This window comes from Gopherus flavomarginatus, chromosome 5, assembly GCF_025201925.1.
Source record: "Gopherus flavomarginatus isolate rGopFla2 chromosome 5, rGopFla2.mat.asm, whole genome shotgun sequence".
In the NCBI taxonomy this organism is placed as follows: domain Eukaryota; kingdom Metazoa; phylum Chordata; order Testudines; family Testudinidae; genus Gopherus; species Gopherus flavomarginatus.
In genome coordinates this window covers 59072709-59095347 of record NC_066621.1, presented here as the reverse complement: position 1 = coordinate 59095347, position 22639 = coordinate 59072709, and the positions used below count along the sequence as shown (strand labels likewise).

The 22639-nt window shown below is 43.6% G+C and overlaps 1 protein-coding gene across 8 annotated transcripts in view; it reads left to right on the top strand.

The window, feature by feature from the left end:
- Positions 1-22639, top strand: part of DENND2B (DENN domain containing 2B) — a 284103-nt gene that overhangs the window by 204703 nt on the left and 56761 nt on the right. For all 8 annotated transcript variants that reach the window (XM_050954512.1, XM_050954509.1, XM_050954515.1 and 5 more), the window contains 6 exons: positions 286-501; positions 6565-6661; positions 7213-7257; positions 10202-10386; positions 11115-11224; positions 13187-13256. In XM_050954512.1, coding sequence (XP_050810469.1) covers positions 286-501; positions 6565-6661; positions 7213-7257; positions 10202-10386; positions 11115-11224; positions 13187-13256 — 723 coding nt within the window. The remainder of the gene's footprint in view (positions 1-285; positions 502-6564; positions 6662-7212; positions 7258-10201; positions 10387-11114; positions 11225-13186; positions 13257-22639) is intronic.

Sequence of the window (22639 nt, the reverse complement as noted above, 5' to 3'; positions counted from 1 at the left end):
ACGCAGATCCAGATCTGATCATTTTGATTTGGACCCTGCTGTGCTTAAAACCATTGTACCTGTTGTAGAGAGGATGCTTGCCTGGCAAAAAAATGTTTGTATTTTTTTAACATGTTCGCAAAGGGCCTTTTCCAGCTCTCTTTGAAGTCAGTTGAGAGTCTTTTCACTGACTTTGGAGGGAGATAGAACAGACCCCAACACAGTTGGCTTTTGCTGCCATGGCTTCATGTCTGTGACAGATGCTTCTCCAACAAATAGGATGTCAAGTTGTTCATGCTTTTGCAGCTACCCTCAAAGCCCAGCAGCCAATCCCTGCGCATTGGGAACTGGTCCGAGAGGAAGAGCCATCGCTTACCACGACTACCCAAGCGACACAGCCATGATGACATGCTGCTTCTGGCTCAGCTTGGTATCCCCTCCTCCCCTTCCAGTCTGAATGAGGACAGTCTGAGCACCACAAGTGAGCTGCTGACCACACGCAGGGCCAGGAGGATCCCTAAGGTAATGGCCACTATAGTATTATCCAAATTATGTATCAGTCAGAAGGGTTCAGCCTTGGTTTCACTTTCACTAAGGCAAGTGTATGTGAGTTGTCACAAGAACAGATCCTCAGCCCTGCTCTGGCCATGCAAAGCAGCCCTTTGGTTAGCTTAACTGGCCCCTTAAGGATTTCCTCTTGCATTGGGGAATGCTCTGATGATGTGGAGCCGCAGTAGTGGCTGGTATTCCACCCCACCTCCTTCCCTGGGCCTAAGGAACATGCCTGAGGAAAAGGAGATATGATTGAGGCATCCTTGCCCCATTGTGATCTCAGCTGCTGGAATGGCCTTTTGGGAACTAGGGGGCTGCTAGCTTAAGTTAGAACAGCCTGCAGGCTGCTCGGATATGTTTTGAGTATCTGGGCAGGTGCAGATTGGCTCCAGGATCTGGGGGCAACAAAGATGGCTTAAATCTTCCCATGTCCCAGTAACCAGTTTCATGTTGTGCACAGCTCAGCCAGTCTGGAGGATCTTGCCCAGTATGTCTGTACAGTGTCTGTCCATCAATTAAGTCTTTAGTTTTCCCTGTAGAAAGAAATGTTGTGTCCAGGTTTGAAACAGCCAGCAGAAGAGCTAGGAACTGTGGGGAGTAGAAGGAGATCTCAGTGTTCACACACATGTGCTGCGTGCAGTGGAACTGGCATGAGAGATCCTCCCCTGGAGGTGGGGTGGCTCTGCATTGCTCCCAGCGGGGCCTGGGCCTTCAATGTGGCCCAAAATATTAAACAGCCTTTTGCCAGCCTGACCTAGCTTGATGTTTTATTCAGCTTTTCCACTGTTTAAAACAATCACATGATTTTCTGAAAGCTCCATAAGGCCGAGCATTGTATTGTACCTCACTCGAGGAGTCTGAACTTGTAACTGTTGATCTATCACTATTTATAATGTTCAGTACACAGCTTAGGATTTTTGCTTCTTTGTTTTGTTTTTTACAGCTGTTCCTAAGGCAATTTCTACTGACCTAACATGGGCCCTATGCTTGACACACAGCCTGTGCAGTCCAGATCAACTTGTCTTTACGGATACAAAATAAAAATGAATTAAATTTGAACTCTTTCGGCCAAATAAAAAGTTTCAAATGTCAAGTGGGAAATGAAATAATTGTCTGGTACAATAGCATCAAGGAGGAGAGAATAGCCAACATGATTATTTTTAGCCTGTGAACAATGCTAGTTTTTATTGTACATTTCACTCTTTCCTGTTCTATAAAGGAGTGTTTTTAAAATGATGTAGCTATAAATATTGTGTGGACAGAAGAGGAACATTTTTATATTTCTGAAATTCTGCCTAAGCAGGAAGCAAACTAAAATGAAGGCAACTAATTATATGCCCTTAAATAATTATATCAGGGCCAGATTTTGATACCCTTACTAACGTTGAGTATAATACCTTACTGCAGGAGTTAGATGTTACTCATGGGACTTCAGTGGCTCTACCCTGGAGTAAGTTACTACTCAATGTTAGTAAAAGCGGCAAAATTTTGGACCTTAATTTTGTACCTCTTTCTTCCATTTGTTTCTCTGATTTAAAGGAATAGTGTCATCTTGAAAATTACCATTGTTGCCAACTGTCACAATTGTATTGCAAGTCTCACAATATTTGATGTTCTCTTAAAGCCTCAGCTCCTGGAATCATGTGATTGTGGGAGAACCTCAACTTTCATAAAAAGGAAAAATTAGTTTCTAGCCCTTGTGGAGAAAAGCTTGAAAATGTGACTCCCAAAGACACAGAAACTAAAAGGCAATAAATTTATAAATTAATAAACAACTATCTTTTTAAAATGTCATGGTTTTTAAGTCAGTGTCATGGTTTTAGGGTGGCCTGACATAGGATGTTTGAAGAGGTGGGTTTGGCGATACTAGAGACTACTTGTGGAGTAAGGTACTACTCAGCATGAGTAAAAGCCGCAGAATTTGTCCCTGTAATTTTGTGCCTCTTTTTCCTCCTTTTTGTTTCTCCAGTGAAAGGGACTCTGTTAACTTGGAAATCATATTTCCATCTGAAAATTGTGTACCTCCTGTTATAACCACCCAAGCTGACCTGAATTGACTAAAATTGATCAGCGAGAAATTATTTATTCCTCTGCTTACTTTGTGCATTTGACAGTGCTTTGTGTGAAGTCAGTTTCACTGTGCTCTTGCTGGTTAATTGCACTGATTCTCAGAGCAACCTCGCTGGGCCTTAATGTAACTGAGAATCTGCCACCCAGTATGGTGATGTCACTCTGATACGCTGCTCTATGGGGAGTTCACATCCATGCTCTTCCCCAGGCATTGAAAAAGAGTCTTTGCTGACAACAGCAAAACTAAAACTGAACAGGTCACCAGCAGGCATATGTACAGAGAGGAAAGGGAAGGGAAAAGATGAGTGGGGCCCAAATGTGTTTGGTGTTGTTGCTCTCCTCTTGTGGCAATAGTCCTTTCTAAATATCAGCAAAGGAGCAGGCAGGACAAAGTCTTAGCTTTTGCAATTTTTTCATTTTCCTTGATTTTCTTTTGTTGTTCTTTTTTCAAAGAAAAAAAAAAGCTTCATGATTGTTTTTTTCCGAAGCAATTAACAAGAACTCAGAATACAGTGTCCTGTTTAAAGGGTGCTTGGTCAGGAATTTGAATTTTTGGAAATTAGTCAATTTGAGGAATTTCATATTGACACCGTACCTTGGAGTGGTCTAACTCCTCTCTTGCCCTCCCCTCGCAACCCCTGTGCTAATTTAATAGAGTCTGAACCAGCAGAGCTAAGAGCTCAGGCTCCATTTAGGGAGAGAATATGTGCGTTCAGGTCCCACATCAGGCCTTTTGCTCAGATTCAGTGTTGATGCTGCTGTTAGAGGCATCACTGCTCAGAGGAGTCATTAAGCTGAAGTCCCCCATGCCAGCCTCCATTGCTTTGGCTTTAGAGGTAGAAGCTAAAGAACCCTTGAATAGACCGAGGGGAACTGCAGGAGTTCTGATCACTACTCTCTCAGTAAAACAACTTCTAATATCCAGAGTTGTGGGACAGCTATAGCTCTGTGCAGGACAGCTGCTGCCTTTGTACACACAGTGCTTGGGCCTGCTGAAGTCAATGGGAATCTTTCTGTTGACTTCTGTAGGCTTTGGATCAGTCCCCTAGGCACTGCAGTCCCAATATTTAACTCCTTCGGAGAAAGTCCCTGGAACTACCTTTAGACTGGAAGGTGCTGTGTAAAGTGGGGAAGGGGAGTGATTAACCACAGCATGCCCACTCATTGCTGGCATCAGTAGCCTTGTTGAATAGCCTCCCTGGGATGTCTGTCTTGTATGTAGGTGAGATTTCCTGGAGCGGCTTCGGCCAATCAAGATTTCATCACTCTCATGCTGTTTGTAGCTGTACAGCTTCTAGGCCAGTAAAACCAGGAATGAGACCACAAGCAGAGCAGCTCCAAGTGGATTTCAGTTCATCATTACAAGCACAAATTGTAGATGGGTCAGTGAGCAGCAGTAAAGGGAAAGCACTGAATACCCATTTGTTAGGCAACAAGTAATGTCTTGCCTATAAACAATTGATTCTGGGCCAAATTCTGCTCACATTTATGCCTGTGTAAATGAGGTCAGTAGTGTCACCACATCAGAGTAGCTGAGATGGGAATCTGAACAATGATGAAAATAAGATTTGACATCAAAACTGGATACAAATCTTTCTTAAGTATTCATAACAAAGTTTAACAGCGTGATCTTGCTATCAGATTGAGTATAGGAGTAAGTGACTCCTGAGCTCCAGTCTGTGCTCTGTTACTGACTTTCTATGAGGCGTTGAACAAATTGCTTAATCTCACTATGCCTCCATTTCCTTTCCTGTAATATGGGGATAATACCTACCTTGTGTCAATCATGTTGAGATCCCACAATCCACATGCAACTTACATTGACTCACAGGGGTATTGTGAGAAGATTTCAAAGAGCTTTACAGACATTAAGCAATTAAATTACTGTTTAAGTGCTAATTCTTAATTATAACTTCTGTGTCAAAGTAACTGGGGAGACAAGGTGGGTGAGGTAATATCTTTTATTGGACCAACTTCTGTTGGTGAGAGAGACAAGCTTTTGAGCTTACACAGAGCTCTTCTTCAGGTCTGAGAAAGATACTCAGAATGTCACAGCTAAAAACAAGGTGGAACATGCATTGTTTAGCATAAGTTATTAATACATATTGTAAGAGACCATTTAGGGTGAAGTGGCCAGTTAACATCTCTGCATTCATAGAACAAAAAACAAGGCTTAGTGGGTTTCAGGTTGTTGTAATAAGCCATAAATCCAGTGTCTTTATTAAGTACATGATTTTTAGTGTCTAGCAAAGTTATGAATTTAAGTTCCCAGGCTCATCTTTTGAGGGTATTATGTAGATTTCCTTCGAGGATGAGGACTGAGAGGTCAGATATGGAGTGATCACTTTATGAAAAGTGTTAGCCCACAAGTGATATTTGTCATTCATCATTTTCCTGTGTGAGTTCATTTAGTGACTGTCTGGATCCACCCACATAGTTGTTATTGGGCAATTTAGTGCACTGGATGGAGTACACCACATGTTGTGATAGGCACGTGTAGGACCCATCAGTCTTGAATTGTGTGTTGTGGGGGATATTTGATCATTGTAGCAATGGAGGTATGCCTACAGGTTTGGCATCTGTTGCTCTGGTGGGGTCTGGTGCTGCTTTGAGTTGGTGTGTTGGGAGCTTACTTCTAATGATGAGCTTTGTGAGGTTGTTTGATGCCCAGAAGTGAGGGGTTTGGGAAAGAGTTCTTTCAGGATGTAGTCCCCATCGAGTATGGGTTGTAATTGTTTAATGATACTCCATATGGGTTCCAGTGTGGGATAATATGTAACAACAAGAGACATGTGGTCAAAGGGTTTTTATTCTGTATTGAAGCAGATGGCCCATTCTATGGTAGAATCATAGGGCTGGAAGGGACCTCAAGAGGTCAGCTAGTCCGATCCCTTGCATGCATGGCAGGACTTAATATTATCTATTATGATCTACTTCTCTGGTGGAGTGTCCTTGTTTGGTCAAGGTGGTTTTAAGTGTGTTAAAATATATATCCCTGACTTTCTCCTCAGAGCATATTCTGTCGTTTCTGTCCCTCTGTCACTTGGCTGTAGGTAACCATTTTTTTGGTGTGTTTGGGGAGACTATGAGGTCTATGAATGTAGGTGTGATGATCCCTGGGTTTCTTATATGTAGTTGTCTGTAGAGTTCCATTGCGGAAGCTGATTGTGGTGTTGAGGAAATAGATGCTGATTTGGGAGTGTTCTAGAGAGAGTTTGATGGTAAGTGGGAACCATTTTGCTGAGTGGTTTGAGCTACTTAGTGAATGTTTTGCAGCCAGCCTGTGTCTCTTGTATTTTGAACAGACTGACTTCCTAACAAACAGTTCTTGTCAAGGTTAGCCTTGCTAAAGAAGAAGTCTTAAGTATGTTTTACCAAGGGTTAAATTCTGCTTTGGTTAGCAGTGGGAATTTGGAACCTGACTTTGAAAAGCTTTTACAGGTGAGGGTAGACTGGAGAAGGTAGTTACAGCACCACTGAAGGTCAATAAATAAACACAACTTTATGGCAGAATCCTATTGGCCAGATCCTCAGCTGGTGTAATTAGGCACTAAAATCAATGGAACTATGCTGATTTACACTAGCAAAGGATCTGGCCCTGTATTGCAAAATATTTCACAGAATTGGAGTCAAATTATGTAGTCCTTAGTGGAGCAAACGGTGTCCCTGATTCAGGAAAGGGCTTTACCCCTAGATAAAGGAGAAAAGGTATGTTTTCAGCTGAGATTGGAAATAAGATGGAAAATCATTGCGGAGAAAAGAGACAGGAAGGCAGTTTCAGATAGCAGAGGCTGCAGAGGAGAAAGCTGTCATGCCAGTAGTGGCCAGATTATGTGAAGGATCAGAAGGAAGTAAATGAAGATACATAAAAGATTTCTAAAGAGAAAATGTTTACACTTGCTGTTTTTGTCGTCTTGTGACAGTGTATTCTAATGTGTAACCCTCCTGGTTTCTTTTTTGCAGCTTGTACAAAGGATCAATTCTATCTATAGTGCAAAAAGAGGGAAAAAAAGATTGAAGAAGCTTTCAGTGTCCAATATTGAGACAGCATCACTGCGAGGTATAACACAAATCTCTTGGTCTAATGAGGCAATACGGTACTTTATCCGTGTGAATATGATAGAAATTGAGTATCAGAGGGGTAGCTATGTTACTCTGGATCTGTAAAAAGCAACAAGAGCCCTTTGGCACCTTATAGACTAACAGATGTATTGGTCCATAAGCTTTCGTGGGTGAATACCTTGATGCATTGCAACCTCCTTTCAAAAAGCTGAGAACAAGTGGAAGCACTCAAATCATTTTTCAAAATGATGCATCCACCCGTGAAGTTTTACACAGGGGGGGATTGAGAGAAACAGGCTTTGCTGTAAAGGGGTCTAGACCTTTGTACTTTCAGCTAAGCTGTGCCCTGCATCTCAAGCATAAGAATAATCCTGTTCCAATTAACAGCCTCCACAAAGGGATCCTTCCAACCACTGATTCTGTGCAGTCTGAAACTCCAGCACAGGGTGTGCTGATCGCATGGCTAAGCATTGAACCTTAGCCAAAAAATAAACCTCTAAAAAAGTTGTCATTTTGCCTTTAACAGACACTTCTTTATCTCTTTTGCAGATGAGAACAGTGAGAGTGAAAGTGACTCAGATGACCGGTTTAAAGGTGAGGGGTCAGTCCACGTTAGCTTCCAGTCAGTCGCACTTGCAGTCCCCCTCAGAATAAATGCTTCTTTTATTGTATGATGTTCCTCTCCATGGGAGGGCGAGCAATTTGATTTCCTCTTTGAAACCTGCTACTCCTGACTCCAGTCACAAAGTTTGGAAATGCAGGGTCATGAACATGATGTAAATATTGGAAATCAGGTGCACGGTGAACTGTGAGGGTCTAACTGATTTTAGGAGAAGGATAAGCCATGAAACATGATGAGGAACCTGCTTTGATAATGCCTGGTATGCTGGCACTTTCTTTCTAAGATACACTTGCCTGTGTGTGTGCACAGATATGTCTGCAGACTCCAGATAGTAAAAACTACTTTAAGGTGTGCATCCAGGGCCGCCCAGAGGATTCAGGGGGACTGGGGCAAAGCAGGGGAGCTGCAGCACTTGTACTCAGTCTGCAGCGGTCCGAGTCTTTGGCGGCGGAGGGCCCTTCAGTCACTACATGTCTTTGGCAGCACTGAAGGGCCCCTCCGCCGCCGAAATGCCACTGAAGTCCCTGAGCGACTGAAGGGCCCCTCGCCACCGAAATGCGGCCAAAGACCTGGACTGCTGCTGTGCCAGGGCTCGCGGGGCATTTTGGCGGTGGTGGTGGGGGCCTTCAGTTGCTCCACATCTTTGGCAGCACTGAAGGGCCCCCTGCTGCCGAAATGCGGCCGAAGACCCGGACTGCTGCTGGGCCAGGGCTGGCGGGGCATTTTGGCAGCGGGGGGGAGGGGGGCCCTCAGTCACTCCGCGTCATTGGCAGCACTGAAGGGCCCCCCGCTGCCGAAATGCCGCCGAAGACCTGGACTGCTGCCGGACCAGGGCTTGCAGGGCCCCTACAGGACCCGGGGCATAGGGCAAATTGCCCCCCTTGCCCCCCACCCCCAGGCTGCCCTGTGTGCATCAGGGAGACTAACGTAGCATCTACATGCAGTACAGTTGGCTCAATCCTGAGGAGTTACTCTCTCGTTTTCAGGAGTACTGAAATTCAGACCAAACTATATAAAGGAAGGAAAGCAGCAGGGTTCTTCCTCTGCACCAGCAATTGTTTCTATTGATTTTCTTTTTATTGATTTAAAATACCCCACATTATTAATCATAGGGAAAAAGAAAACAGTAGTGCAGAATTGTGGCTCTGAGCTGGGAAGTGGAATGCACAGTTTTGTGTGTGCTTCTGTAATGGTGCTGGAGCTGTCTTAGGTGCTATCAGTGTCCCGTTCTCTTCGGGAGAATAGAGCAGGCAGGTGGCTGGTGGGTACTCTGAGAAAAGAGCTTTCAATTCCAGGTGCTAGTGATGTGAATATGCACTGTGTGGTCAAAGCCAGATATTTCCCTGTCACCCTGTTTAATTTTAGCCTGAAGTTTGGGTGCACTGTAACCTGCCTGCATGCCTAGAAGCCTCTGTGTAAAATGGAGATAGCATGTTAAACCTTACCAGTCACATTGCCAGTACAGAGCATGGGACACATTTCATAATGTGCCTGTATAATATCCTTCTAATTGAAGAAGAAGCGTCTCTGGATTGTAAATGGCTTGTGGAGCCATCCCCACTCTCTGAATTATGTCAGGCTGAGTCCTGGCCCAGTTCCCATGGCAGTAAGAGTCCCATGGAAATAGGCTGTACATGGGAGTGAATGGTGTGGGGAGAGAACCACTCCTGTTCTCTGGGCAGCTGTCAGTGAACTATCGCTGCCCTGAACAGCCTGATGCAAATCCTAGTCCTGCCTCTCTCTGCAGCAGAAACCACAGGACATACTTGCACCCCAAGGCGTGGCTGGAGGAGAGAGAGGAGTGTCAGGACTGGGCTCCTTCGTTACTTGAGGGAGCATTGGTGCATCAAGGGAGAGTTGGGAGCTTCTCCCTCATCGTTGTGGGGGATCATCAGTCCGATGTGTCCATCTTAATAACTCATTACCATGGAGGCAGTTCTGCCTGTTGCGAAGACTGGGTTATGGGGTCACGGGGGCAGGTGAAGGAGAATGGACATAGCCATGTCTTTTTGCACATGTAGGGCCAAATTAGGTAACCCGTGTGCAGGATCCTGGGTTGGAGAGATGAGCATGAGGATGCAGAGAGCCCTATCCCACGTAGTGTCTGTGCACAGGAGGCTGTAGTATGGCTGATTGCATTGCCCAAGCAATTTGGGGGCTGCTGCTAACATGCTAATGGGAGCATGTTAGGATCAGAGTTGGGTGTGGCCATGACTTCATCTCTGCCCTGCACGTTAGATGGTGTCAGAAGGGCAGCCCTGTGGGGAACTCAAGCTCCCCCTTTTCTAAATGCCTTGGGCCCCCAGGAGCTTGCTGCATTGTGCCTTACATATTAGAGAGCCATGGCGTGTTTCTTTAGCATCGTTAGGTGCCCAGCATGCCACTCCTTACAGCCCAGCAGATGCATAATTTTGGTTCACGTTAAATTCCTCAATGATAATCATCAGCCATGGGATAAAAACTACAGAAAATGTTGCAAATACGCTGATGGGGTTTGTAGCATCAAGGTGTAGTCATTAAAGATTGATAGGCTGTGTTACTGGCCTTTCCTGATCTAGCCCAGGTCTGAGTCTGATCTGTTACCCTCACCAAGCCCTTTGACATCAGTGCAGTTGCAGGCATATACACAAGAGCACAATTTAGCCTTATATGTGTAGAACAAACAGAACTTTGGCAGGGTTAAAGTTCTATGAGCTGCAAATGATTCCACTAGCTTAGTGTTACATCATTTCAATTCTTGCAGAAGGCTTTGATTTATGGGTGGAATTAGTAAGAGAGAGCACAGCATGAATGTCTGCTTTTAAAGGGGAACATGTTTGGACTAAGATCTTGACAAACATCAAATCCTTTGTGAATGTCTGTGGTTTACATGTCAGTTCCAGGTAACAATCTTTCTTTCTCTTTCGTAAATTCTAGCTCATACCCAGCGTCTCGTCCACATCCAGTCAATGCTGAAGAGAGCTCCTAGTTACCGCACTCTGGAATTGGAGCTGATTGAATGGCAGGAGCGTGAGCTGTTTGAGTATTTTGTGGTAGTGTCTCTGAAAAAGAAGCCTTCTAAAAATACTTATCTCCCAGAAGTGACATATCAATTTCCCAAGGTAAAGCAACAACCTACTTTGTCTGTGGTTATCTATTTTCAATGCATTTAAGATGTTTTGGCTAAGATCAATAAAAGGAGCAAGTAATAGGAATTGGCTTTTAAGCTGGTTCAATAGACCTGATCTCTGAATTTATCCAGAGCTTTCTGTTCTAAAATACTTCTCATGTTGAGAGTGGGGAGAAAGAGGCTGGGCTCTTTCAGAAATGTTTTTCTTATTCTACAGCATATCCTTTCCCAGCACTGAAGAGTTTAGCCTAATTGTGAGCACTTAGTTGCTGAGTTTTAATTTGGTTTCCAAATATTTCATAGACATTTTAACCAGGTCTGGCTGCACAGCATTAGGGTCTGGTCCAAAGTCCGTTGAAGTCAGTGGAAAGACTCTTAATGACCTCAGTGGGTTTTGGATCACACCCTGAGAGCAGATGCTGAGTTTGAGGTAGGTTTGCATTTTGAAGAGCTGAGGTGCACTGGTTTCACAAGAACATCAGGTGACTCTGGGACAAAGTTGTTTCAGATGAATTTTTAAAAATGTTAGTCGTTATAATTAATTTTATTGTGGTAGCTCCTAGACGGATGATGGCCCTGTTCTGTTAGACACTGTACAAAAACAGAACAGGATGGTCCTTACCCCAGGGCTAATTAGGAAACCTATTGCTGAGACTGTTCATTACAAATGTCTGACTTGCTCAAGCTGGAATCAAGCGAATCTGATTTCATCCGCCACAGCTTGAAAGGCCCACCAAGCAAGTGCGTGAAGCAGAGGAGCGTCTCAAAGCCATTCCACAGTTCTGCTTTCCTGATGCCAAGGACTGGATCCCAGTATCAGAATACAACAGGTAAACCCTCCTGTGTGTGTCTCTTGCTCAGTGTTGTTGGCGTGTACCTTTCAGAGTGACAGAAATGCCCTTGCCCACGTAAGGAAGTAGCAGTTTTGAGTCTTGGACATTTCACGCTCAGGAAGTGATATATATATATATATATATATATATATATATATATATATATATATATATATATATATATATATATATATATATATATATATATTTTTTTTTAAGTTCCATAGTATGTTTCCTCCTTGTTTTATCTGATTCACAAACCTGTGTTGTGGGGGGAAGCAGTTGGAGGGTTTATCATAATGCCAAGTCCAAATGCAGAAACAGATCTGTGAAAAAGCTGAAAGACAGCGGCTGATTCTCCTCTGCCTGGCACCGTGTGTAATCATTTAGCCCTCAAAAAAGTGAGTGCCAGATGGATGTAAAACTCTGTGGGCCAGATCCTTAGCTGGCTGGAGTTGACATAGCTCCATGTGTTTCAGTGGAGCTTCACCAATACACATCCGCTGGGGCTCTGGCCCTACCATGCTGATTGCACAGAGGTAAATGACTACATGAGAGGCAAGCCAGTGGAGAACCAAGCCCACCTTCTCCTTTTCTCACAACAGAAACCTCCAAAATGTGTCCATCTTATTTTCCTGCTTCACAGGTTTGCAGATGGATGGACAGAGATGACTCATCCAAAATATGATATGGATTTTTAATATATGTGGAATGAAATGTATTTCAGTAAAATAGGAGATTCTATACAGATAGTCTTATGTGTGCTTTTTGTTCTGATGTCACGCCACATTAGCCTTGTTGCGGCACAACCTAAGTGAATTACCACAGCCAACAAGCAAGTGTGTAACATTTCACTGGCTTGCATGGCCCATGCCACATAAGGGTACAGTAACAGTAATGTGTTGGCTGTAGCGTGGCTATGTTACTCAGTGCTCGGAAGTATGCAGATTATGAGATATTAAAACCACTGAAGGAGCATTAGACCTCTGTATATTTTACTTGCTCCGGACAAGTGGGTAAGTAGAATTGTGCTATTCCCAGTTCAGACAGGGATATGTGTATCCAGGGTAAGAAAATTGCTAGAGTTCTTGTTGTGCTTTATGAAGCCAGAGCAAAGCACTTTGAATGAGGGGGGAAAAAAGCTTAAATGGTCAGGTATGGGCTAAAACCCTGGCCCCATTCTCATTTACACTGCCAGTGCAGTCTAAAGGGGCCTTTGTGTAAATCAGAATTAGATGCTATATGCTTTTGTAGTGGAATGGCCAGGTCCTCAAGTGCTGTGTGGACATTTTTGTGCTTCACTGCTGCTAGAATCCAGCTATAGATCTGACATGTTTCAACCATGGAGGGTTGCCCCAGTGCAACGGAGATCTTCTGGTCATCTAGAGCTGGTGTAGCGGCTCAGTACCACTCCTCATCTTGGCTGCCAGCATCATGGATGCCAAAGGAAAGAGGATGTGGTCGGGATATCTCTAGAGTGCATGGATTCCCACATCTGGTTTCAGATCCTTGGGACCATTTGAAACCAGCATAAGTCAGAGCAACCATACTTGGTGCACACGGTAATCCCAGGATCAAGGAGTGTGAAGGTGAGCTTAACATTCCCCCTAGTCTCTTTGGCTGTAGGTGAGAAGCTAGCCCTGGTTCTGCAAACCTCTCCTATATACTTAGGGTTCAAAAGGGAACAATGTGCTAGAAATCCTACCACCTGCATAGCACAAAAAACCCCTCCAGAATGACTAGTTTGAAAAAGAAGCAGCTTGTCTGTTGATGCTGTGTCCATTTTGAAATACTTATCTGTCGTGGAAGCACCTCTAGGCACTTCATAATAATCTAGCCGCTAATTGAAAAGAAGGCAAAACAAAAGCTGTATTCAAAGGGTAGATTAACACCTCTTCCTAGGAACTCACTACAATCCTGCCACTGTAACAATAAAATCTGGGACAATCTTTATTACAGTGAGACCTTCTCTTTCATGCTGACTGGGGAAGATGGCAGCAGAAGGTTTGGTTATTGCAGAAGATTACTGGTAAGTACATCAACTTGAGTTCTTTCCAAGCACAAAATTCAATTGTCAGTCAACATTGCAGTACATAGTTGTGAGCATGTCTTTTGCGGGCCAAAAGGAAAACTGTTCCCAGAACTCCGAGAGTTGGAAAGATAACAAGGTCGAATACAACAAGAATTGTCGGAAACCTTTGTCTGCATGAAAGACAACCCAAATATTTCAAGAGGGTCACAGAACATTTCCCCCCTTCATTGGCACCCAGTTTCCATTTCAACCAAAAGCAGAAATACCACACCACCGCAAAGTAGGCTATTTTTGTGGTATTTCGAACATGCCTAATTCTTTCACAGCCCTTTTCATTTCCTAGGTGCGGCACAAACATTAATTAATCCTCAGCATCCCTGTGAGGGTTGTCACCCATTTCAGAATCAGGAAAACTGCAGTAGAGGAGTTAAGTGACTTGCCCGTGGCCACACAACAAGCTAATGCAGTGCCATGACTAGAACTTGGGAAGCCCACATTGTCAGCCTCCATTTCAGTCCTTTCACCTGAGTTCATCATATAGTAATAGATTTAGAACTGCAGAGGGGGAGTGGGGTTGTGGTATTTTATCTTGGGCCGATTCTATGCTGACATGAATCCAGCATACTTTAGAGCAGCCTAGCTCTCTTTTGAGAACTTCAGTGGAATTTTACTGGCGCATAGGCTGTTTGCTGGATCTCTGGACAAGGGTGAATTTCACTATCAGTGTTGCTGGGCTTGTAAAAGGGTGCCTCCTACACAGGAATACTATAGAGGAAAGGGGCTTTCTGCACTGAGCCCCATCTCCCCTCCTAATGCACCCAAGCAGGGTAGGCATAATTTGGCTCTTAGTTAATAGAGACATTGGCTGATAGACATACTGCAATACATGTGTCTCTGATCCTGTTCTTGCTGAGGTCTGTGTCAAAGCTCCTGTTGGGAACAGCGTTGGGCCCTGTATTTGTAAAAGTTTCAGTAACATAAATACAAAAGCAATGCACTTGTCAGTTCTGTGGGTAATATTTTCCAAGGATGGCACCTATATATCTCGCCCATGGGGGAAGCACAATGAAATATAAATGAGAAGTGAAAAAGTTTATGGCTAATAAAGGGCATGAGCTACAGTGAAACTAGGACAGGTTAGTATGGGAGAGGATGGCTGGGGGAGTGAATCTGAGATTGAATAAATGGGACACCCAAAAGATATCTTTATGGGAACAAATAAATGAAATAAAGATGGAGGCCAGCAGGACAATTCAATTACTTTTCATATGTGCTACCACTTAAAAGTAAATATGTATAATTTCATAACTTTAGCAAAGCCTTCTCAGGAAAAGTTGGCTAAAATTAAATTGTGGAAACTATTCAGTCCACAAAATAAAGGTTGTTTAAAAGTACGACATTTCTGCAAGTATCAACAAATATATAATCTTGCACAAATCTCACTTTTGATTGTGGAAATCCAAGGCATTAGCTCCTGGATTAGTTTGGGATTTTATTGCCCAAAATGTGATATATTGAGGAAAACATAATTATCTTGCCAATAGACATTTAACCCAGTCATTTTACACACTTGTGCATTATGAAGAGAAATTTATAGACTTTACAAATCCATACGGCAAAAAATAAATATGAGATCTTGAACAATATGCCCTTTCACCTACTTGAGGAGAGAAATCAGCATATTGGGGAAATTGGCAGAATAATGAGATAAGCAGTCTGGAAGATATATATCCTGACACTATGTTTAAAGTATTTGATCATCTGAAGGACAAATAAAAGCTGCACAAAAAGTACTTTAGTAAATATTTGCAGATGAGCCACTGTATAAAATCAGTCCTGAAAGATTCAGGCTTGGTTTTTTTTCCCAAGAGTAAGCATTTTGTAAACTCATTACTACAAACATAATTGATGCAGGAAATAAGTATATAAGATTTAAACATACTTGAATGATCCAGAGAATTACCAGTGTAGATAATTGAAAAGCGTATGGGAAAGCGCATTGTGGAAAGAATATTATGGTTATAACACTAAGTGTCAGAGTGAGATATAAAGCTTAAAAAGATTCAAAGAGGTGTGCTTCAGACTGGTGACTAGGCTGCAGCACTCACCATAGAGTGTATAGGATGGAATAAAGTGATGTATTGCTGAAGATGTGCAAATATGACAGGTTGTTAAAGACACATGCTGGGGGATTGCTCATATGTTTAAAATATTGACATATTAAGGGATCATTCAGAATGAATGATTAAACAGATGATGCCAGTGGACTCTGGAGTGCTGATGTTAAATGACATGTCCAGATTGAAAAGACTGAAAACAAAAGATAAATGCCAGAGCCAGTAATATGGATTGGGATTTTCAAAGTGCTCAGCACTGGCCTAAACCTGCTCCCTCTGATGTGAATGGTGGGAGCAGAGTTAGGCCAAAGCTGAGCACTTTTGAATATCTCACTCATACAAGCTAGAACAACATAAACAATATACATGGAATGACAAAGACTTTCAGTGGCCAAAATAATAATGTTAGACATTGGAAGGCCATTGAGCCACCAAGAGCAGAAGAGCATTAGCAGCTATTGCCATATCTGAATGAGCAGATCACACAGAACAGAGGATAGACTCATAGTCTCTAGGACTGGAAGGGACCTCGAGAGGTCATCGAGTCCAGTCCCCTGCCCTCATGGCAGGACCAAATACTGTCTAGACCATCCCTAATAGACATTTATCTAACCTACTCTTAAATATCTCCAGAGATGGAGATTCCACAACCTCCCTAGGCAATCTATTCCAATGTTTAACTACCCTGACAGTTAGGAACTTTTTCCTAATGTCCAACCTAAATCTCCCTTGCTGCAGTTTAAGCCCATTGCTTCTTGTTCTATCATTAGAGGCTAAGGTGAACAAGTTTTCTCCCTCCTCCTGATGACACCCTTTTAGATACCTGAAAACTGCTATCGTGTCCCCTCTCAGTCTTCTCTTTTCCAAACTAAACAAACCCAATTCCTTCAGCCTTCCTTCATAGGTCATGTTCTCAAGACCTTTAATCATTCTTGTTGCTCTTCTCTGGACCCTCTCCAATTTCTCCACATCTTTCTTGAAATGCGGTGCCCAGAACTGGACACAATACTCCAGTTGAGGCCTAACCAGCGCAGAGTAAAGCGGAAGAATGACTTCTCATGTCTTGTTTACATGAGTTAGAATGTCAGGAGGCCATGTGGAAACCAGTCTTGGATCTGGTAAACAATAAGAGAGATTACTTTTGCTGATCAGACATTCTGAAATAATATAAGGAGAAGTGACTCGTGATGTACTGATCTATTCTAACCCAGCGCATGAGGAACAGCCTGCACAGGCGCCTCTGGTTTCTGTAGATCAGCAGCAGGCCAGCACCTGGCCCATAGGTTTTACAGGAAAGTTATGAAAAATTGATGGGCATGTAGAAGATACACCTCTGTCCCAATATAATGCGACCCGATATAACACGAATTCGGATATAACACAGTAAAGCAGTGCATCGGGGGGGAAGGAGAGAAGCTGCGCACTCTGGTGGATCAAAGCAAGTTCGATATAACTCGGTTTCACCTATAACACGGTAAGATTTTTTGGCTCCCAAGGATAGCGTTATATCAGGATGGAGATATATAAGTAAAATGCTGTAGGCTAAAGCTTATTAATTCTTCAGGGAAGTAGCTGATCATTTTGGGGCAAATGCTGCACCATCTGCTGTGGGTGCAGAAAGCCTCTGTGGTTAAACTAGTGCCATCAGCTGTATATAGAGAGATGGGATTTTAGTGGCTACATAGAAGGTCTGCAGAGCCTCCCAGGAGCAGCCCAGTGGATGCCTTGTGAGAAGGGGAAACAGATGTTGTTGAGGTGGTGCTAAAGGCTGTGGTCATTAGGGGAGAGTAGTCTTCACCCCACAGTTCCACTGCTGCTCTGTGGAGGATTTCTTTTCCTCCCCATTGAAAATCTCAGCACATTTGGGGGGGTAGCGTTGCCTCAGGTGACACACAGCCCAGAATGGTGCCTTTAAAGTCTGTGCTGCACAGTTACATGCACAAGCAAATGTGGGATTTGTACATGTGACAAGGACCAAGCAAACTCTGCAGGTGCCATATATGTGCCAAGTTTTGGCTCTCTAGTCTAATTCCATTTCAGCATTTGTTTACAAAACTTTCCAAGCAACTTTTGAAAGCAGGAGTTGAAGGGCTTGCTGCACAGAGGTTGCAGGTGCAGGGTCAGGCCCTAAATCCACTTCAGAACTGCAGAGTGTGTCAAATAATATAAGCACTATTTTTCTAAAACCCACAATATCTGGCTTACAATGTGTATGAGAGCACTGGGCTGTAATGTGCCTCATTCAACTATAAGAAACACTGGAAGTGTGCTTTAGGACATAAGGTAACCTCCCCAGAAGGGCTAAGGAGAAACTTCCCTCATGGGCAAGTTATTCCATAATTGTCAGTTATGGGTTTCTTGGACCTTTGGCTGAAGCATCTGGTAATAGTCGCTGTCAAAGACAGGCTGCCAAACTACCTGGACCATGGATCTGATCCAGCATGGTAGTTCCTATGATCCTATTTTTTGTGTCTTAGTTTCTGGGGGGTCTTTATTTGTGAGATAATTGTGTCTTTTATTACCAGGCATTTTTTAAGACTGTTTGTTTTATTTTGGGACATGGTCATATGAACTGCTCTATTTATTTTATTTTATTTTGCCTTAGATTTTTTCTAGGATTTTCTGATAAAAGCCTCCTGCAAAAGCACCTCAGGGGATACAGTAATGATTATATTTTGTTTGTACAACAAAGTCCTACAGTGTATCCATTTTACATATATTTATATTACATTGTTTCATTTAAAAACAGGATTAGAGTGGAATGTAACCTGTTGTATCATAACAAACAGCGTTCTAAATACAGTAAGACATTTTCCAATTAAAACCTGATACATCTAAGACAACCATGGTAACAGTCTTCCTAGTGATCTGATATGAGAATTTCCATTTGAGGTAAAAGAAAGTGTCTTATTTATATCAGTCACATTACCCCTTACCAGTTTTAGTATGGTTAGTACATTATCCCCTGTAATGGTTAGTACATTATCCCCTGTAATAACCGAAGAGAGTGTCAGTTTCAATTTTGCGCTAATGATTAACTTTATGTCTCTCATAATTGGCTTTTGTCAAAGCTATATTAAATAGCCGCCTGTTCACTGTACACAGTATTTTGTTTTTGTTTTTGCTTGGTTGGCTTTTTCGTTATCTTGCTGTAGTACCTAGAAAATGTACTGAATAAAAATGTGTGAATTTAGACCCTGTTTCTTGACGACCTATGTAGCTATTTATGCCTGGACAAAGTGCGTATAACATGGATATGAAATGCTATCGCAGGTGTGAGTGAGTGGAGAGTTCCAAACTGGTAGATTTTGAAGCCAGTTTCCACAGGTGCCAGGCAGTGGAGAATCAGTCCCTTAAAGTCTACGAGTGTGTCTACACTGCAGCTGGGAGCAAGCCTCCCAGTTCAAATACACAGACACTTGCTAGTTCAGCTCAAGCTAACACACTAAAAATGGCAGTGTGGCTGTTGTGGCACCAACAGAGGTTTGGGTTAGCCAACTAAACTCAGACCCACCCACCCAACCTCCCGAGTCTGAGCTTGCTTGGCTAGCTCAAGCCTCTGCCAGTAGCACAACATCCACACTGCTATTTTGAGTCCACTATCTTGAGCTGAGCTATTGCAAGTCAGCGAACCCAAGCTAGGAAGCTGCTTCCAGCTGCAGTGTAGATATACTCAAAGGGTCTCACTTTCTCCTGGCTTTCATCTCGGTTCTGCTGGCAGAATCCCCTAGTGGTGGAAAATTTGCCAAATCTTTGTTTTGAAGACCAGAAAGTGGGTAGAGCCAGCAGGACCATGTGCTGTGGGAGGTGGATTGAGTCAATGCATCTCCTAGGAAGCCTGTGCTTCACTCTTAGGGAATGCTGGCTGGACCTTTCAAGCTGCCCTTTCCAAGGAAAGTCACAGCAGTAAACTATCCAAGAGAACACAGCATCTTAACTACAGTTCCATGTCATCTCCACAGACATCTCTGGCTGTGCTGCTGCAGAAGCTACTCCCTATGCTGAGGGGTTGTAGTTCTTCACAGGGCTGGGTTGTATTGAATTATATGATATCCCAGGACCATATCCATCCCAGAAACATAGTTTCAGCCAATCACTATATTTTTATGATTATTATTGATTGTCCTATTGTAACGCCTAGGAACCCCAGCTCTGGGCCAGGATCCCATTGTGCTAGACATACCTGCGTGTGGGTTCCTGTCCCATCTGACCTCCAGAAAAGTTGATTTCTTAAAATAAACCATAAGTCCTGATCTCCCTGAAGGGCAGCTTCATCCTTTTGAAAAGGAGAAAACAGTCCAATGGGTCAAAGTTTCTGTTTCTCCTTCACCTCTGAGGGAAAGCCACACTTCCAGGACTCCCCATTTGAGGGCATGGACTGAGACAACCACGCTGTAGAAATCAGGGAATGGAGCAAGGGGCCCCAACACAAAGTATTTACAATAAAATAAGAAAAATGGCCTATAGGTGAGCCTGGTTCATCTCGCCACCTGATGGGGCCACACAAGGGAGTTTACTGTGGTCCTGGAGTGACTCTTGTGGGCTGCAGGCTGAAGATGGATCCACAGAGAGTTCATTAGCAGGAACTTTCCTCCCCCAGCCTTCTTGACAGCTCTGCAGATACCCTGTGTGCTGGCTTTAAAAATCCACGTTGATCTTCTGTAGCAAGAAGTCTTATTCAATGATTAGAGAAGAACGCAAGCAAAATCATTTGGACCCAGATCCCCAAGTCACACTCCATTCCACACTCCTTTCCCCCATTTTGGGAGGGTGTTTGTAGAAGGGGAGGGGGTCTGTCATAAAATGTGGCTCTGGATCCAGATTCTAATTCTAAACTCTGAAGTTTGGTGCATTCTGCTCCTTGGCTTTGGTTGAGACCCCTCTCTAGTTCTGAACACATTGGCCTGCTGGAGGGGCCATAGCCTGTGCAGCTGGGGGGGCTATGAGAACACTGGGCTAGGCTCAAGAGAAACAACAAAAATCGGATCTGACGCATAAGCTGATGGCTGAACTCTTTGCTGTGAGCCTGCTTCACATTCTGTTTTTCTAATGCTCTCAGCCTTTAAACCAAACCAGCAGCAGATCTGAGCAGACCTCCAAAGAAAGGGTCTCTGCTGTTAAAAAAGAAACTGTCAAACCTCATCTAATTTATGCAGCAGAATGAATGGCAGGTGGATTCTCCATCCCTTTTGGCACCATCCTCCCTTCCACGCACCATTCGTTTGGTTCATTCACACATGCAACTTGTATGCTGCTGTACATCAGAACCCAGCAGAGGAAACACATGGGGAGATTTCTCTGGAATATGTTTTTGAACGTTTATATTGTCGATAGGACAGGGCCACCCTTCATTCCAGAGCCTCTCCCTCCCTCATCCTGACATCCTGTTTGAATTTTGGCTTGGGGATGCATCTCTTGATTGCTCCAGTTTCAAAACAGCCCCAAAGCCAGGTGGGATTAAAACAAAGTACAATTTCCGATCTGCTGCAAGAGTGAATGCGTACTGTGAAAGCATATGACCTGACCTGCCGTTTACACTGCAGTGTTGTACCAAAGTCTAATCTGATGTCTCTTTTGCAGAATATCCCAGTGATACATTCCTGTAGTCAAAGATCTGCCATCATTTTAGTTAGAACTAATTGTGGCTAAAGCTCCAATGGCTTTGATTGGGCTCATTGGGAATCTGAAACGTCAGATACCAATCCAAAGCGAATCCATGTATTTGGCAGGTCCCAGGAAGGCATGCAACCCTCCTTCCCCACACAGCATCCCCTCTGCTTCATCTCCATGGTGTTCCCTTCTCACACAATCCATAGCAATCTTTCACTTCTCCCTCACAATCTCTTCTTACTAGCAATACCCACTGGCCTATTGGGGATCTTGAGGTGATGGCTAACAGGTCGCTTTTTCTTTCTCTCTCCCATTTCAGGAGGTGTCTTTTTCCAGGAAGCCCTTTGCTCCATTCCTGCTTCTTTGAGCTTGGGTGTGGGGCCATAATGCACCCTTCCCTTTCCTAGCAGTTTGCTGGGCCTGTGCCACACCCCTATGGAGGAGTGGAGGAATGCAGAAACTCTCCATTAGGTCTGTTGCTTCAGGCCTTCTGAAGTGAAAGTGCTATGGAGCAACTGGCATTCCCCAGTTTATTATGGGAGTCTGAAATTCTCAAAAAGGAGTCAGAGGACAAAGGGAGCTTCCTGCCCACTTTGGTGTCTTTACTAATCCAGACAACTAAATTATTAATTTGGACAGCTGGTCTCACTTTCTCCCAGTTTTTTATCTTACTTTTAAAGTAGGCGCATACGTGTGTGTGAACGGCCAGGCAGTGAGATGGTAGATTAGACAAGAGACTATGAATAGCTCAGCTACATTTCAAGCACCTGAGAAAGAAGGTCTTTTTTAAAACAAAAAGAACAAGGAGTACTTGTGGCACCTTAGAGACTAAAAAATTTATTTGGGCATAAGCTTTCGTGGGCTAAAACCCACTTCATCAGTGTATGCAATGAAAAATACAGTAGGAAGATATATATACACAGAGAACATGAAAAAATGGGTGTTGCCATACCAACTCTAATGAGACTAATCAATTAAGGTGGGTATTATCAGCAGGAGAAAAAAACTTTTGTAGTGATAATCAGGATGGCCCATTTCAAACAGTTGACAAGAAGGTGTGAGCAACAGTATGGGAAAAGGCTCCTTTTTAGCATAAAGAGTCACGGTTTCCCTTAGACTTAGCCCATGTCCACACTACAGCTTAAAATCGATGTTATTAAAATCGATTTTATAATACAGGGTTTATAAAATCGATTTTACGCATCCACACTAGGGCACCTTACGTCGGTGGTGTGTGTCCATGTTCCCTGGCGTCCATCGATTTCAGGAGCGTTGCACTCTGGGTACCTATCCCACAGTTCCTGCAGTGTTCCCTGACCCTTGGAATTATGGGTTACTACCCCAGTGCCTGATGGGGCAAAAATCACTGTCGTGGGTGGTTCTGGGTACAGCCTCACCCCCTCCCTTCCTGAAAGCAGCAGACAGCCATTTCGCTCGTTTTTTACTGGGTGAAGTGAGCAAACGCCATTTTGCAGCAAGCATGGATCCTGGTCAGCTCTTTACCTTGATCGCGGATGTTGTAAACAGTTCACGCATTCTCCTGCTGTCTATGCTGAACCATGAGCCAGAAATGCAGGAGAGCATGCTGCTGTGCGGCGACGAGAGTGATGAGGACTTGGAGAACGAGTTCTCCGAAACCGCGGGCCCCCGCGC